Source organism: Tympanuchus pallidicinctus, unplaced genomic scaffold, assembly GCF_026119805.1.
Source record: "Tympanuchus pallidicinctus isolate F22 unplaced genomic scaffold, pur_lepc_1.0 scaffold19, whole genome shotgun sequence".
NCBI lineage: Eukaryota > Metazoa > Chordata > Aves > Galliformes > Phasianidae > Tympanuchus > Tympanuchus pallidicinctus.
The window spans coordinates 3,236,976-3,255,485 of record NW_026294710.1 but is presented as its reverse complement, the minus strand read 5'-3'; the positions used below and the strand labels follow the sequence as shown (position 1 = coordinate 3,255,485).

The 18,510-nt window shown below is 44.6% G+C and overlaps 1 protein-coding gene across 1 annotated transcript in view; it reads right to left on the bottom strand.

Annotated features, from left to right (window-relative positions):
- Window positions 1–18,510, bottom strand: part of LAMB4 (laminin subunit beta 4) — a 53,205-nt gene that overhangs the window by 19,501 nt on the left and 15,194 nt on the right. Inside the window, exons 5-19 of the mRNA XM_052680788.1 lie at window positions 17,570–17,758; window positions 17,020–17,083; window positions 16,141–16,355; window positions 14,828–14,948; window positions 13,429–13,617; window positions 12,163–12,342; window positions 11,444–11,553; window positions 10,366–10,445; window positions 9,198–9,348; window positions 7,304–7,489; window positions 5,776–5,897; window positions 5,197–5,317; window positions 3,384–3,561; window positions 1,355–1,498; window positions 253–484 (exon numbers count right to left, since the gene is read on the bottom strand). Coding sequence (XP_052536748.1) covers window positions 253–484; window positions 1,355–1,498; window positions 3,384–3,561; window positions 5,197–5,317; window positions 5,776–5,897; window positions 7,304–7,489; window positions 9,198–9,348; window positions 10,366–10,445; window positions 11,444–11,553; window positions 12,163–12,342; window positions 13,429–13,617; window positions 14,828–14,948; window positions 16,141–16,355; window positions 17,020–17,083; window positions 17,570–17,758 — 2,282 coding nt within the window. The remainder of the gene's footprint in view (window positions 1–252; window positions 485–1,354; window positions 1,499–3,383; window positions 3,562–5,196; window positions 5,318–5,775; window positions 5,898–7,303; window positions 7,490–9,197; window positions 9,349–10,365; window positions 10,446–11,443; window positions 11,554–12,162; window positions 12,343–13,428; window positions 13,618–14,827; window positions 14,949–16,140; window positions 16,356–17,019; window positions 17,084–17,569; window positions 17,759–18,510) is intronic.

Below are 18,510 nucleotides of genomic sequence, written 5' to 3'. Positions count from 1 at the left end.
ATGGGGAACCCACTGCAGTGCTGCAGGCATGCTGTGCCGCTGCCCATCCCAGAGGACAAACCTTCTTTCTTACATTTACCCAAAAATGGATGCTTGCCACTTAGGAATGAGACCCAATTTAACTCTGGTTTTAGCTATGATTCCCGCTAAGGTCATTGATGCATTGGTGGAATGTAGGTGAGGCCCCAGCAAAGCATGTATTTCAGAGAGCTGGTTTTCATGTGAGCTGTGCAGTGCTGCCCATCCCCTCACCTTTCACAGTGCCTTCCAGCTGTAAACCTGCTGCAGTTCAGGCACTCGCCGGTCACTGGGTGGCAAAGCTCTGCGAAGCCGTGACACGGGCAAGGACGGCAGTGGGGAAACCCAAAATACCCAGGCAGACATTGGCTGCAGCGCCGGCCATCAACATCCCGGAGGCAGGCACACTGCCCTGTCACCTGGTCACATAGTGAGCTCACTGAGCCCCGCGGGTGGCACTCACACGCTGCAAAAAAACAAAAGCAAAGCTGTACCCTCAGCAAGTCTCCATCACCCAGCCATCACTGATCCTGCTTGAAGGTGGGGGCAAGCAGTGGGGGATGGCAAAGTTGTTAAATATGGAAATTGTTTTTGTATTCCTTCATGAAGAAAAGGATCTGTGGAGGTTAATTCACAGTTGGATGAACTTGAGCCAGTAGTATGCCCAGGTAGTGAAGAAGGCCAAAAGATCCTGGCTTGTATCATAAATAGTGCAGTCAGCAGGAGCAGGGAGGTGATCATCACTCTGTAGTCAGTGCTGGTGAGTACCTTCAGTGCTGGAGTGTGAGACCCTGGAGTGAGTCCAGAAAAGGGCACCAAAGCTGTGAGAGACTGGGCTGTCTGAGGCTGGGATGGTACAGTCTGGAGTAGTTAAGGCTCAGGGGAGACCTTATCACTCTTTACAGTTGTCTGAAAGGAGCTTGTGGTGAGCTGGGGGTCTGCCTGTGCTTCCAGGTAATAGCAATAGGAGGAGAGGGAATGGCCTTAAGTTGTGCCAGGGGAGGTTCAGGTTACTAGGATACTAGGAACAATTTATTCTCTGAAAAAGTGGTGAGGCACTGGCACAGGCTGCCTAGAGAGGTGGTGCTCCCAGAGGAGTTCAAGAAATGTGTATATGTGGCACCGAGGGGCATGGTTGGACTAGATCTTAGATCTTAGATCTAGATCTAGATCTTAGAAGTCCTTTTCAACCTTTGTGATTCTATGATTCAATGAACAATAGTGGTTTGAAAGCCCTAAAGAGTTGGGGTGTGCACAGAAAGCCAAATACTGATACTGGTGCTGGTGGTGGTACGGGTGAAGATAGTGGTGTCAGTACTGGGTGCTGAGTACTCACGGTAGCAGCCATGGAAGCCGAAGCCATAGCTGCCTGCAGAGCAAGTGTCACAGCAGCGCCCCACTACATTGGCTTTGCAATGGCACTGGCCGCCCAGTCTGCTGCAGCTGGCATTCAGAGAGCCCTGGGGATTGCACTTGCATGCTGCCAACAGGAAAGAAAATCAAGTCAGGTTTGGTTAAAAACCAAAGGAGTGTAGTTGTAAAAATCTTGCAGGTTTTGGACTTGAAGGGAAGATTCTGACTACCACTCATTGGAGGTTCACTAATCACAAAGGTTGTGATTACAGCCATGGCTTGGGTTGATGCTACAGGCAATGATGCATCACCAGCACACATCTTGGTGTTGGAACACCATGCTCAGGGCACAGCCGCAGCCTATATTTGGGACAGGCCAGAAAAAGGTGTAGAGAAAGGTAGGTCTACACAAAGATACCCTGAAGTCTAGAAGTATTTGATATAAACCTGCATCCTGCTGTGGCGCTGGACATGATGAGCAAGTAGTGCTTTTAGACTGGATAGAATGATGAAGTTTTTTACAATAAGGGTACTGAGGCACTGGCACTGTTTGCTCTGAGACGTGGAGAAAGCCCCATCCTTGGAGATGTTCAAGGTTAGGCTAGGTAGGGCTTTGAGCACTTGGTCTGGCTGTAAGTGTCCCTGTTGCAGGGGAGTTGGACTAGATGACCTTTAAAAGTCTCTTCCAACTCAAACAATTCTATGGCTTAGCCAACCTCTATTTGCTGCTTTCTGGACACCTCTGACTATCTTACTGAATGAAGCTGCTCTGCTAACCCACAGGGAATGTTTGTCCAGGACACTCAGACGCCAGTGCTAGAAAGACAAAGTGAGAAAACCCCATCACTGTGGAGAGCAGATTTACAGGCGAGTCAGCACAGCCCAAACTTAAGTGGTTCTGGACACTGTCCAAAGCTTCAAACCCCACCTGTTACTGCCCTCACTCTGGGATACCGCTGAGGTTTTCTTGCTGAACATCTTGCAGCAAATCAGCCTGTATGCTGCTGTGCCTGGAGTATTACCAAGCATCCAGCTGGCCTGCTGCTTCTGGGGAGAGAGCTTAAAATCCTCAGTCATTTTCTACCAGCCAAAATTAACCAAACTTTTTGCTTTGGCCATTTAGTGAAGTTGGTTGCAGCACTCTTCAGAAAACATACAAGCATTGAATTGCTTGTGTGCTCTTGCAGCTTGGAAGGCCAATGGTATCCAGGGCTTCATCAGAAGAGGAGTGGCCCTGGACGTGATTGTCCCTCTCTACTCTGCCCTTGTGAGGCTCCATCTGGAGTGCTGCATCCAGGTCTGGGGCCAAGAAAGACAGGAGCTGTTGGAGGGGGTCCAGAGGAGGGCCACAAGGATGATCAAAGGGCTTGAGCACCTCCCCTACGAAGGCAGGCTGAGGGAGCTGGGCTTGTTCAGCCTGGAGAAAAGAAGGCTGTGGGGTGACCTGATTGCAGCCTTTCAGTAGCTAAAGGGAGCCTATGAACAGGAGATGAGTCAACTCTTTGAAAGGGCAGATAACAGCAGATAACAGGACAAGGGGAAAAGGTTTTAAGTTGAAGGAGGGAAGATTTAGGCTGGATATCAGGGGGAAGTTCTTCAGAGAGTGGTGAGGTGCTGGAAAAGGCTGCCCCGAGAGGTTGTGGATACCCCGTCCCTGGAGGTGTTCAAAGCCAGGTTGGATGGGGCCTTTAATACTAGCCTGGTCTAGTATTAAAGGTGGAGGTTGGTGGCCCTGCCTATGGCAGGGGTGTTGGAGTTTGATGATACTTGAGGTCCCTTCCAACCCAAGCCATTCTAGATTCTATGATTCTGTGATTGAGATGGGTTTCAAGAGCCTTGGCTTTTCAGTAGCCAAGCCACATGAAGATGTTTGCGGCATGCTTAGGGTTGGATATCCTGCATGCCCATATGGGTTTCATTGATGTACATCACCTCAGAGCTCTCAGCCAAATGTCCAACAAAATGAAGAGAAAAAAGCAGTGCCCAGGCAGCTGCCTGCATGCAGGCCTTACCAACAGCGCCATGGTGAAGGCGGGCTGACATGCTGGCTATCAGCCGGGCGCACACCTCAGGCAGCACATGAGGTCCAACTTCTGATGCAGTTTCGACACAGTGATACTTCTGGTAGTCATCTAAATCCTTTTTGCTGCATAAGTTCTCCATGGAGTTGATTCTGGGAATAAGTCCAAGCTTTGGCGTTAAGAGGAAAGGAAAATATTTTTGCTTAGATATGCTGAAAAGCAGAATTTCCCACATCCTCTGACAGTGCTGTGCATGGCAAGGACGAAGGCCTGCAGCACCGCATTTCTAAATCTAAATTCACGTTTATTCTGAAGGTCTAGACAATCTCCAAGTTCTTCAAAGAAAAGAGATTGTGTACAGAGAAGGCAGGTTATAGTAAGGCCTCGGATACAAGGTCAGAAATGTTGTTGCTGCTAAGAGGTGCCATGTTTACAACTCTAATAGCAGCATTCTGCCAAAAATTTTACTTGCACTACTGTGATAGGGAAAAAAAAATCAGCTGCAGACTCTATGTCCAAGTATGGCCAGCCTTTGCCAGGTCCAGTTTTATGAAAATAATTAGAGGAATGAATATTGAAATACTTTTCTCAAGAGAAGGACCCAAAACCAACACCCACTTTCTGCCTTGTTGGAAACTTGGAAAATGTCTGTACACAATTCCCAGGAAAATACAGAACTAACTTTACTTTTCCAATGTCACGGCCCATCTCTAAATATATCCTGCTTTTCTAATTGGATTCAGCTGTATTATGACGATTTTCAAAACCTCTAGGTGAATGAAGAACTGAAGAATGTGTCCCTAACCACAGCATCTTGTTGGCATATGTGAAGTGTGCTCATAATGAATGAGCAACCAACGGAGGTACATACACTGCCTATTAACACATACAACACTTCTGACTTGATGAGCTGCTACAGTATTGCTCCATAAAAATGTTAAATGATATAATTCTATCTCTCCATATACAAACATAGGAAGCCAATACCAATGGAGGGAAAGAGAAGCACACTTCCCTGAATTTCTGATAAAACACATTATAAATGACTTTGAAATGTTTGGGTAAGTCTGTTTAACAAAACAAACATACAAACAATTGGGCTCCATCAAAAGAGGGGTGGCCAGCAGGGACAGGGAGGTGATTGTCCCCGTCTACTCTGCTCTTGTGAGGCCTCATCTGGAATACTGTGTCCAAGTGTGGAGCCCCCAGTACAAGAAAGACAGGGAGCTGCTGGAGAGGGTCCAGAGGAGGGCCACTAAGATGATCAGGGGACTGGAGCAGCTCCCATATGAAGAAGACAGGCTGAGGGAGCTGGGCTTGTTCAGCCTGGAGAAAAGAAGGCTGTGCAGTGACCTCATTGCAGCCTTTCAGTACCTAAAGGAGCCTATAGAGGGGAGGGGAATCAACTCTTTGAAAGGGTTGACAACTGCAGGATGAGGGGAATGGCTTTAAGCTGAGTGAGGGGAGATTTAGGTTGGATGTTAGGGGGAAATTCTTTACAGAGAGAGTAGCGAGGTGCTGGAACAGGCTGCCCAGGGAGGTTGTGGATGCCCCGTCCCTGGAGATGTTCAAGGCCAGGTTGGATGGGGCTCTGGGCAGCCTGGTTTAGCGTTGAATGGGGAGGTTGGCGGCCCTGCATGTGGCAGGGGGGTTGGAGATTCATGATCCTTGAGGTCCCTTCCAACCCTGGCCATTGTGTGATTCTGTGAAACAAAAGCAATGAAACAAAAAACATTTCAAAGTATAAATTATAAACTAAGAAGTATAAATGCAACCTCTTGGGAGTTGAGACAGCATTACTCACAGAGTCAATCAAGATGAACGGTTTAGCCTTTGGGTCAGAGGCAGAAGGCTGAGAAAAATATGCATCCACAGAGTACTGGGTTCCTGGCTCCAGGCAGACTGGGGTCTGCAGCAGGGCAATCCTGGTTAGCAGAGACACAGCACTATCACAGCCAGCATAGAGCAGGACAAGGCAATCTGTGGGGTGCTGCTAGCTCTCCCTGCCCTCCCACCTACTCTCTACTATTTACATAGGCACAAACTGAAAAACTGGTTTTGAAAATAGGCTAGGATGGTGTCTTAAGGTCAGTATTCCCTTCCTATACTGAAATAGCTTTAGCTGGACATCCACTAAATAAATCAGTCCCAGCAGAGCCTACGGCTGCTCTCCTGGCTATGGCAAAACACTGCCAGGCTGGGATGGGGTCATCTGCTTCTTCCTGCACTCCTCCAGGCTGCAGGGTGTTATCGTGCGGCAGCGGCAGGAAATGCCAGACATGTGTTTGCAATAACCCCACTTTCCCACAGATTTATTGCACTGCAATGCTTCAGTGATAGATTTGCACAGAAAATCTACAGAGACAGACAGAAATAGACAGACCTCTTTGTAGCTGGGAGGGCAAACACGTGAGGTTCCTGTGAAAAGCCGTTGGCTTTGCAGTGTTGACTTGATGAAACACCAGTGGGCTTGACAGCAACACTTGCTAACCAGTCTTCTAAGGTCTATGAACAAAAGACACAAGTTATGATCATTTCATAATTTTATTGGGAAGCATTACTTCTCAGCAAGTGGTGAGGCAGTGGCACAGGCTGCCCAGGGTGGAGTCATTGTCCTGGAGGTGTTTGGGAAAAGGGTGAATGCAGAACTGAGGGATGTAGTTAGTGGGTTTGGGAGGGATGGGCTGATGGTTGGACTACATGACCTTAGAGGTCTTTTCCAACCTTTATGATTCTATGATTCTATGATTGTACCTGAAAAACTCACTTTCTCCTTGTTATGGTTTCTGAAAGCCAGATGATCTGATTGCACATAGCAGTGACAAAACAGATTTTCCCTTTGTCTTTTAGTATTAAAAATAATGTTATTTGAGAAAAATGCAGTGTATTTGTGCAGCAGTAATGGAAATGGGACTTCAGCCGGTGCAGATGGAAACAGCTCTGTTAAAGCCATTGAGCTGCTTCCTTTCTCAACGCAGCATTGTCCCAGAGATATCCGTCACCACATGCCTTCTCTCACATCTAATAAGGAACAACAAACATAAATGACTTTGCAACGCAAGTCTTTAAAATTCAGCTGTTCCATCCAGTCCTGAGAAGGAAAAAACAACATCAAACCAGCCCACTGCAAAATTATTCTTGTGCTTTTAGTTAATGGGAGTTTTGTTTGCCTCAGAATGACAGGAAAGAATAGAATACAGTAGACAGAAGTAGTATCTTGAGAGAGGGGATTGTCCCAGGGAGCTGGGAAGAGAAGGAAGAAGGCATGCATAAATACTTGTAGGAAAAAAACACTTACATGCATCTTTGAACACACAGATGCAGACTTGGATTTAACCAGATTTGGATTAATGGATCTCCCTAGACATGTCTTTCTCACTGAGAAATCTTGTCCAGGCACAAAATAAGATTTTGGCTAACATTCTAAGGTTTTCACACATTTTAGAGTCCAGCTGGAGCAACTGGGAAGGTGGATGACTGCAAAGGGTCTGGATAAACATCTGCTGTGTATGTACAGATCAGCACACTCCTCTCTTGCCTGTGTTTCCATTGTTCTCCCCAGAAAATCTCAGCTAAAAATACAAGATTCCCATCTGAAGCAGATGCATTTTGCTGGTGTCTGATATGTGAAGAGAAGTGCAGTCCAAGCAGAGGTAACAAATGAGGAGCTCCAGACAATGACACCCTGGCTAATACTAAGAAAACACTTGCGTTTTTCTAAATATGAGGAGAGGGTTAAAGGAATCAGTGGATTGCATGTTTATCTATTGATAAAGATTAAAAAGCAAATAATTTTCACTTTAAATGAAAGGAGTTTTAAAGAGTAGAAGGACTTGCCACCTTCCACAATTGGCAAAATAGACCATGCAATTGTCTGCAGCATCACAAGACATGCAAGCCATCACCAATACCTCTGGCTCATAACGGATTGTGACAGAGAAGTCCATAGCCAGTGGAATGTTGTCAATGGCAAATCTCAGCCCAGCTCCACTGGGGACACGGGCAAAGCCAGGGCCTGTCCAGGTGACAGCTCGGCCAGCGCTGGGCTGCCTGAAAACCACTTCCAGGGCCGGGTCCTGTCCTTGCTCAGCTGTGCCCTGCAAAGACATGTAGACATTGTCAGTGTCACAGTCAAGTTACAAACAGGCAAATTTGGAAAAAAGAAAGGAACTATTTTTGCTGTCCTAATTACTTATCTCAGACAGCAGTCAGCAGTTTCTGGACACGCTCTTGATCTGCATGCTAAGAACTCTCCCAAATGTGGGAAATTTAGCTTCACAGACAGAGGAAAACCACAAGAAGAAGGATTAGGTTAATCCATCCATCTCTGTATATTTGATACTCCTAGGCATTCACATTGCAAACCTTTAACAGATTCAACTTAATTTTGTACATGGCTAGACTTTCCATTAAAAGCTGAATAAATAAATATCAATACGTACAACGACTAAGCTGACTTGCAACAAAAGAATATTTAAAGACAGTAGGTACACATTTAGGTATGCTTAAATGTTGTGGATGTCCTGCAAGCAAACCAAACAAAAAAAAAAGGATTTTAACTTCCTTGGGGATCTTTCTTCCTAAACAATTGACTCAGTCAGAGCCTACAGTAGGACTGGACATAGCAAAACAAGCTTATCTGTGTGAATTATAAAATATCCAGCTCAACACTCTGACAAAAGAATTGATATCACTTGCATCTGGGTTGTAATGTATAGGACTGTCAAGTCCACATGCACAGGCATATCCTTTCCCTCTGCTGCAAGACTGAAGTTAGCATTTGGTATGAATAACAAAGCACTAATTTACCTGCACTAGTGCAGCTTTTCTTACACTTCGTTTTTTGCTCCTGTTTAGCACAATCTTTCCATTTTCAATCATGAACTCATATCCTTGCTTCTGGAAGTAGATATCACACCTTGGGAGAGTGGTTGGTTTGACCTATGAAGTAGAAGCAATGAGACAGGATGCAGCATTGTCTCAGCAATTTTGAAGGGCTTGGTAAGCAGCTAACAGGAAATCCCTATTCTTAAAACAAGCTCTATTCTCTGCTGCATGAAACCCTGTAACATGGCCCAGCGACTGCTGGAAACCCTTTTCCTTCACTTACTATTAGGTTACAGTTCTTCTCATAAACTGTGTCCCAGACATCTGTTTTCCATTTAATTACTGGACAGTAGGATGCGTACTGTCGTTGATTATAGCTAAATATTTGTGGATGTGACCTGCAAATAAACTTTTTTTTAAAATTATTACTTCTCCATAGCTTCTGGACAAAACATTGGAGAAGAAATTTTAGTAAAATGCAGGCAGCGGAAGGGACACATTCCAGCAGGATGAGACGTGTACTGTGCATGGGGGAAAATCTACCCCAATTTTGAGGAATAAATAAATGTTCTAAAAACATTATGGATGGATGCCAAATTCTAAAGGAAATCAAGCTACAATCAGTTTCTTTATGTAAGGCAGCAGGAATGAATCAAATGGAGCAGAGAACAATTTAGTTTTTCCTTTGTTTGAACTTTCCAGAAGAATCAAAGTTTGTGATAGCTTCTCCCCGAGCTGTTGGCAACTCTCACACTCTAATTCAAATATATAAATTAATTTCACTAATTTATGCTAGGCCAGCCCACACCTGAGGAGCAGCAAGGATAGCTTTGCAGGTCACCACAGCATGTAGTAATAGCCACAGTTACCGAAGACATGGGAGGCAAAGAAGAATCGAGAATGATCAAGAAACTTGCTTTGTATCAACCATCATATGGGTCTGTTTTCCATATGATGCCTTAACAGCCAACTACATACCAAGGGTGCAGAACCAGAAAGGGGCGTTGCATGCTCAGCTTCATAAATATAATAATCCAGGGGCAAAAAGAAGTAGCCTGGGGCTGGCTCATTGCACTGACGGCCCACGATGTTGGGAAGGCACTTGCACTGACCGTCCTCTGGTGAGCACCTAGGGCAGGAGTTGGTATGGGGAGGACATGAGTGCAGCATTTCTGAGTTCTCTCAGCATGAGAGCAGCTCAGCTCCACCCTTGTTTCACCTTTGTTTCTTCCACTGTGGGACTGTCCCCACTATTAAACTTCTTTCCACCATTCTCTCTATCCCTGTTTCCTCTGTGCAATGCTGCATTTATTTAGTTCTGTTTCATCACTTAGGAGATGTGACGTCATGTCTTTTTCCACCCGTTCCACCAGAAGCACAGATGCTTTTCTTTTCTGATCATTTGTTGCCATCTATTTCTCTATCTGTTTCTTGTACCCATTTTGATATCTATTACCATATTCACTAAGCATCTATCCCATATACTTTTAGAAACAGGACATGAGGTCACTAGCATCTTTGATCTGAGTGATATGGTAGTTTTCATATATTTATGCTCTTATTTCACACATCAGATGATGACTAGGTTTGATTTCTTGCTGACAAATACAAGCCAAGGAAGCTGAGGATTTGTTCTGCAGCACTGGATGTATCTAACAGGTAAGATTTCGGCCCAACAGAGTCCCGGGGAAGCCCATGTGAAACAAAACTGGCCTCTTGATTAATATGTTTTGAATATGAGTCAATGCTTAAGAAAAAAAAAGAAAAAAAATATTTTTAAAAAAAGATATTTCTACCTTTTGAAGTGTGGAAAGGAGGCTAAATTAAAAGTATCACTTGTACCTTCTAATTTCTACTGATATTAGGGCCAGTGGTTCTCTCAAACTATGCAGCTTGTATTTTGTATTAAACTAATCTTAACTCCAGCTGATCTAAAACTGGCTTTGAAGGTAGAAGATAAATCCCCCTTAAAATCACAGCTAGATCTCCCAGATCCCAACATGACTTTATACTCTTCATGCATGATGAAACTACATCTACAGTCTATTTTCCTGAGTACTGAGACCCTATTAACTTAGCTAGAAAATCTAATGCTAGAGTTTGTGAAAATTAAAAATGAGACAAAACTTGAAGAACATTAACTTACAAGTTATCCTGGGATCCACCAATGTCACAGTCACATGGAGAACAGCCATACACGCTCTTGCCAAGACCCCAGTATCCCTCCTGGGGTAAAAAGAAAGTGAAAGATTTTTCTTAATAGCAAGTAAGGTCTTTTCCAACCTGACTGATTCTATGATTCTATTCTATGATTGATGCTGTAGTCTACTCCTGGGATGCCTGCCTGTGCTTGGCTGTGTGAGATTGCTACTCATATGCTCATATGCTGCTCAAAATGCATGGGTGCTCAGACACTGTCAGAAGAACCAGGTATTTTCCATCTTTGTAAATGAGTTGCTCTGGAAATAGCAAAGATAACATTGCATTTCCTTTTCTATGAGTGTTGCTTCTGGTGCAAATAGATTGCACTAATTTCACAAGCAGTAAAAAAGGACTGAATGTCTGTGAATGTATCCATGCAAAATGGAAGAGTATAGCTGTAAAATTACTTTGTATTTTGACTAAATCTAATTGATTACCTTTTTAGCAATGATTGTTCCCTTCATGACGAAGGGAAAAAGGCTATGAGCTCCTGTTTTTTATGCAAATACTGATTGCAAATATTCTGAGAGCAGCTAAATCCACAGATAACCAGGACAGGGTGGCAGTATTTCATAGCCTAAGGCACAGAGGATGCTTTTTCCATTCATATTTCTTCATCATCCAGAGACTGCTAAGGAGAGATTGTGACTTAATCTGAGGACATCTTCAGTCTCTGAACAAAGGCCGTTTTCAGCTCTTCACTGCATTCCTCATTGGTGAGCACAATCCTAGCCCATGAACACAAAGTGAGCCCAATGGAAGCCCAGACTCAGAGACAAACCCTGGAGCTGTCCCATGCCAGGGTGGAGACACTTCCTTGGTAAAAACCAGATGGTCCTCATATTCTCTAAATAGCCTCATCACACAAGAAATAACGTCCTGTACACAGAACCGATGCCATTTTTTCCTTTGATGAAATGCCATGCCAGAGCCCACAGGAAGGCAGGAGATGGGAGAGGAGACTTCTAAAACAGATGCAGAGAGCCAGCACAAAAGAAAAACAAAACTGTCCAGACACGTACAACACACTTCTCACAGCGCCGGCCCATGGTGAACCGCTGGCAGAGGCACTCCCCAGTGGCAGGGTCACAGACGGAGAAAGGCAAAGTGCCGGCAGCATCACAGTTGCAGGCTGTGGGGAGAGAAATGTGTGGTTGCCTCAGTTGGCCTTGGTGACAGTAGCAGGGATGGGATGTGTCTATCAGCAAGCCTCACTCTGAGGAGTGGCTGGCTGGAAGCTCTCACAGCCAGGCAGCAGCTCCTTTAATCTACAAAGTGTTTAGCAGCAAGAAGAGCCCCAAAATACTCTCTAGGGAATTTAAGCACCAGGCAGAGGAGGCAAAATGTGTAACAGGCACCTCAGTCAGAAGATGCCTTCAGACTTCAGAAGGTTTGTTTCTGGCCCACATGCATCCTACATCAGTGCAAAAACAAAAACGTGAGTGGAGTGTGCAGACTGGGGTGATATTTCCATCTCCTATTTCTTCAAAAGCAATACATTTGTGTCCCAGTGAACACCTTCTAAATGCATTTGAAAAAACAGTTCTGACTATGGCTTCCCAGGAAGAGTCAAAAGTGTTTTCTGAAGACCAAGAACATGCCCTAGACATGAGATCATAGCAGCCAATTGGGTGCTTTGTAATACAGAGAGTATCCGTGAGTTACTGTGTGCATCTGTGCATTTAAGTACTCCCATCTCTTAAAAATGCTTTGTGAAGAGCAAAAGTGGTAGTTTACATACGCTGGCAACCCTGTGGGTCGCTGCCTCTCAGCCCAAAATGGTTGGCCTTGCACTTGTCACAGCGGACACCCTCCGTGTTCTCCTTGCACGGGCACCGGCCTGCCACCGTTCTCAGCACAGGGTCTGTGCGGCTCTCACACGCACCGTGGTGCAGTGTGCCCTCTGGGTCACAGCTGCAGGCTGCAGGCAGAGACAAAGAGACATAGGAAAGCATATTTAGATATAGGCATGAAATTGTACAACTGCAGCTGTTACAGTTCAGCGTTGTTGTGAAGACTGGAGATGTCCATCCACATCTGCTGTGCTGGCGGCTGCATTTTCAAAGTACAGTCAGTATTAAGAAATATTTCAGAAGGGTTTTCAAGATCAACTTTTTCTCTGGAGGAGAGTTACAGTCTTCAGTAGAAATTTACCCTTCTCCTTAGGTAGAAATGGGTGTTGCTCATCCACTCCTGATGCTCTCCACCTGGGAGAACCAAGGCTCTATGCTTCTGGGGATCCTTTTGTGAAAGCTGCAGTGTACAGAGGAGCACCACCAGGGACCCCACTCCCTAGGGACGGCCTGAGCTGGCCATGGCTGAGTAATTTGCTAGAAAGGATGGGATCAGCAGGGGCCACTGCCTTCATGATATATCTCACTTTCTGTTCAGGCTGTTTCTCACCGCACTGCTAACATCTACCATCACTTCCCTGGGTAATCTCCCCTTGGCTCCTTAAGAACTTTCCATGCCAATCAATTATGACAAATTGTGCTCAAAGCATCTTTCCTATCCTGTGATAATACTGAACTAACTTTTCAAAAGACAAGCTTGCATGCCTGAAAGCTTATTTTTAAATATATGACAAATATCTAGAAAACATATTCTTCCTCCCACCATTTCACTCCTGTAATTCATGACTATCACAAAAGCAACAGTGATTCTGCTGGTCCGTTTTCTACTGACCCTGTTCAGAAAAAATGAGATTGGCCCTGCCTGTGGCAGGGGGGTTGAAACTTGGTGATTCTTGGGGTCCCTTCCAATCCAAGGGAAGTTATTCTTTGATTCTGTGATTCTGTGATGACATCCCTGCTGGACTGAAAGCTGAGTTTAGCAGTGAGCTGGAATATGCGGCTCCCTGTACAATGCTATTTCAAGGACAGTGTTGTGCAGATATTTTGTAAGGTAGTTCGGAAGTTGTAGGTTCAGAAACACTTCTACAGCCACATACAAGTATGAGGATGCAATAGGGCTCAGAGCAAATAAATGCTAAAATAGGGAATCTTACGGAGGCAGGCATGAGGGTCTGAGATGGCTTTGTGTGGATCCTGGTAAAAGAAGAGCTTGCACTGATCACAGTGTTGCCCCGTGGTATTGTGCTGGCAGTCCTCGCAGACCCCACCGCTGACCCCACCACTGGCCTGGTACACGGCCATGTCGAAGTGGCACCTGCCAGAGTGGCCATTGCAGTTACAGCCTGCAGCCAGAAACAAAAAGAGGATAATTAACACCAGAGTTCCTAGTGTGTCTTGCCACCACTGTGTCTACCTTTACAACAGGTTTACTTGCTACGCATATGATTTCAATGTTCCAGCAAGATTACAGCCTTCCAGTCCTTGCACTTTACCACTCAGGGCAAATTGCAGCATACAGATTCTGCAAACAATGGTGCTCATATTGCAAATTCTGGTTTTGCTGCCATCAACAATATTTATTGGATTTACACATGCAGCGAAGCAGGAATGTAATGATGCTAAGACTGGAGACTAACTGAAAAAAAAACAAAAAAACAAAAAAACACAACCAAACCTTAAACACAAGACAGCAGAAAAATGTTGGAGACAAGGGGGAGAGAGACCAAAGGTGAAGAATGCTAAATCTCTCACCTTCAGAAGTGAGCAGTCTGCATAGGAGGCAGTTCTGAGTCATTTCAAAGCCTTGTCTTGGGCATCTATTCATGTCTTAAAGTAAAAACCAAGTCAGGAGGACCATGGCAGCAGGCTCCAGGCACCTTGTGCAGGGCTGGCACTACACAAGTGGCAATGTTTCAGGTTGGCATAGCAGCTGCCAGACCTTGTGAGAAACTGTGTGTGCTTCCAATCATGCCTCAAGGAGACAAGCCCTCAGCCTGCCATTTCCCCCACACAGGGAGCAGCAGCATCCCCCCATAAAATGCCCTACAGGCACCAGAACTGGACCTTACCTACACTTTGAGAAAAACCCACACAGGTGTGTCTGCCTGTTACAGAGTGGAGAACACCCCTCCACAGAAGAAAGATTTAACTAAATACCCGATACAGATCTTCATCTATTATTCTTTTATGTCCTACATTATTCACCATTGTGGAAATAAATAATTCAGCCTTGTCTATATGCTTGTTTCATTTGCAAGAAAGACCCTAAGTTAAGCAATAAATGTTCCTCTGGCATCAGCAGCTTTTCCTTTATTTTTCCTTTTCTCTTTATTAAAAATAAGAATGTGAAAGTTCACCTAGGGCAACAGCACCGATAGACACATAAATCCATCTGTTTTTTCTAGATGAGGCATGGAAAATGTTCCATCCCAGAAACCATCCGATAGTGCACTGTGCTGTGACTGTGCTGCACCCACCCCCCAGTAATCACAAAGGAAAAAAATATGTTTGAGTTTTGGAGCCATAAAAAAAAAAACAACAACAATGAGTTACGTTTGCAAGCATTGTCTTGTGCCCCTTCAGCTGGCCTCCAGGGAGCGTCGTTGTAGAAATCTTTACATCTTTCACAGGACAAGCCTTCTGTGTTGTGGCGGCAGATACATCGCCCATGCACCTGCAAGGTAGTGAGACGGATGAGATATGGTGAGGAGAGGAGAGGAGAGGAGAGGAGAGGAGAGGAGAGGAGAGGAGAGGAGAGGAGAGGAGATTCTTTTCAGTTTTATGGAAGGAAAACATAAAGGCATCCTTTCATCTCCCAACTGAAACAGATGTGGATCAAAATAATGTTTTCTGTATGTCTGCTGGTGTAATCTGTTCCTGATGGTTTCATTGCCTCCATTAAGATTTAAAGTGATTTTTTCTTCCACTACTACTGTAAGTCTCAATGCTACAGAACAGCCACTAGATTTCATTAGGACTCCTAAATCAAGTTATATCCTTTCAGGTACTACATCTGTATTCATAAGAAGAGCTATAACCCCTACTGAGTTGCTTTTGCTATTATAAAATGTCTTATCTGCAAATATAGTCAATAGTAATCTGCTTGAGGTACACCAGCAAGATTGGCGAAATTCAAAGCTCTTTGGCTCCCTCAGCTGACAAAATGCTCATTTATTTGAGGAAAAGTTTGGAGAATGCCTACAAACTTTAACCCAATAGTTTCAAAGCTGCTGGGCAACATTTAGGAAAAAAAAGTACTTCTAGAGACACCAGTGGAGACTTCAACATTTTTTATTTCTAGCTCTCTCTCCCTACATGTGTCAATTCTGAGAAACGTATTTCCCAAAGAAAAAAATCTGATCTCTTTATCCCACAAGTAAAGAATTTGAAATAATCTCTCTGAATTTTTTTAATAATCAATTTTTCATGGGTTAGCCTTGCATTATTGGCCGTTCTTTTTGCCAATGTCTTTGTCCCTGCTGCAGAGCCCCTGAGCCCAGATGGAGCATGGAATTCACCCAACAAGCAGCCAGTCAAGTCTGCACACAGCACAGGCTGCTTACTGCATTATATTTGCACCATTACAGCTCTGGTATTTTGCTGCTGCTATCAACATGTCACGTCCCAGTTGCTTGTGAAATACCACACTGAAGCCAACAAAGATAAAGCTGCTGAGAAATCTGGCCCAGAGTTTGAAGGAAGAACTTGTATCAAAACACTGGGGTTGCAAATGGTTAATCCAAATGTCATCAGAGACCTTCCTTCCTCTCCCTCCCTCTATCTTTCCATCCCTTCCTCTCTCCTTTCCTCCATTCCTTCCTTCCAACAAAACACCAGGCAAGGACTTAATAGCATTAATGACGCACCATGCCAGGCTGATGAAAGACGTCACCCCGCAGATTCTGTATGGGGTCACAGTGGCTGGCATGGCCATTGCAAAAGCAGTTGCCCCGCACAACCATCTCGTAGACAGCATAGTAGTACTTCTCAAGGGGATCACCTTGCCTTCTTCCAAGGAGAGCATCCCCGAGGGTATGGAGTTTGGTAAAATTGATCCTTAGGTTTGTCATTGTAATGAGCTCTGGAAAGAAAGAAAAGAAATCAGGAGCCCAAGATGACTTGAAAATGAAGAGGGTCAAATTTACAGATTGCATGAAACATTCAGTAAATCCCCCACACTGAAGAAATTGTTAAAATGGTCTGATATGGGCCTGGACAAATGACTTGCTCCTGGCAGACAGCTTCCTGGTACAGCCCTGGTGTCAACGGTCAACGGATCGCAAGGTTCCCTGGGGAATGTAGTTCTTCTTCTCTTCAGGGCAGGTACCCAGGACTTGAGCATTGACAGTTAAAGCCCCAGTGCCCCACATGATGTTATGTGGAATACCGAAAGCCAAAAATCACAAAACCATGACACCTGGTCTGGCTAAGCAATGCTTCCTCAGCCAGTGCCTCATGAGCCCATGAGAGACACCCAAGTGGCAGGGAGGATTAGGCCATCTGGTCCTAGAAGGAAAAATAGTTTAGCTACATGGATGGGCTGTACAGAGCTGGGTCATTTGTCTGTAAGGCTAGGGGACAGGATTGGCTCTTTTAAAATTTATTAGTACAGATGTCTTCCTATGATCCTTTGGTACATATTTTTGAACATCATTATTAACACCAGTTGAACTTTTGCTCCTCTCAGTGTGCAAAGTAAGCAACATCCGCTAAGTATCACTGGTGAAAACTTGCATTGTTCTTACCTTGGATATATGGCACATATGGGTTTTCTATTTCAAAGCTTGGATCCAAAGCTTTTAAGACAACCTGCAAGTTAGATTAAAACAGCTCTGTAAGTCATGGAAGATATTCTTTTTGCATATAAATTCTACTACCTGAGATCTATTAGTTATTGATGTCACTTTACTGATCCCATCAAATTAAAACCAAAGTCTTGGCCCCAGTTCAGCAAGTTCTTTCCCCTTTTCAGCCTGGCTTTGGCTGGCAAAAAGCCCTTCAGTGGCAGAGGTTGACAGGGAATCAAGAGCTGTTATAAGGAATGGCTTTCATGTGAACATGTTTTCATGGGAAAACAGGAAAGAGCACTAGAAGGCTTTTTGCCTGTTGTTTTATGAGTTCATTTGGATATGGAACTGAGGGTAAAATGCTGTGATTTTCCCTCTTATGCCTGAAAAGTCAACAGCACTTCATAACTCAGGATCTCTGTAAGTAAATATGACGGACGTAAAAGCAAGACCCTCAGCTCCTGAATGCTAGCCATGCATGATCTCAGTCACTGACTCTTGGCAGTACCTCGCCTTCAGTGGAGGGCTCAATGTCTGAATATCTTGAATCACAAATGACGTCTCCCACACCCTTTGATGGACCAGAAGAGATGTTGGGAAAAGAAGCTGCACAGTCCTGTGCAAAATATCTAAACGCTTTCCAGGTCTGACCAAAGTCGATGGAGCGCTCAACCAGCATTGCTGCGGGCCGAAATGTCTGCAAGAAACATTATTTCAGGAACTCCTTAATGAGGGAGGGGAGATTTAGGTAGGATGTCAGGGGAAAATTCTTTACAGGGAGAGTGGTGAGGGGCTGGAACAGACTGCCCAGAGAGGTTGTGGATGCTCCGTCCCTGGAAATGTTCAAGGCCAGGTTGGATGGGGCCCTGGGCAGCCTGGTCTAGTATTAAATGGGGAGGTTGGTGGCCCTGCATGTGGCAGGGGGGTTGGAGATTCATGATCCTTGAGATCCCTTCCAACCCTGGCCATTCTGTGATTCTGTGAGGCACTGATTAGATATCTTGGGGATAATTGTGTTGACAGTCCTGTTTGGGGATGCCAACAGCTGCCAACTATATTTCTATGTTTGAGAGCCTGCAGACACACTGTACTATTTGCATGAGACTGAAGAAGCCATTTGCCTCATCTCAACCCCCTCAGGAGAAGAGAAGGGCAATCTTCCATATGGAATCATAGCATCATAGAATGGCTTAGCTTGGAGGGGACCTGATCTAGTTCCAACCCCTTGCTGTAGGCAGAATTACCACCTACCAGATCAGGCTGCGCAGGAGATTATTTTATAAGTAGATTATTTTTAAGTAAGGAAATCCACTATAACAATACAGGAATTTTGTTAAAAAATAAAAATAAAAAAATAAAAAAATTGTAGTCATCTAAGTGGATCACAATGGGTATGCTCAAGAAGACAGAATTAAACTTGAAAGAACCATCTCCCATAGAAATGTCAAA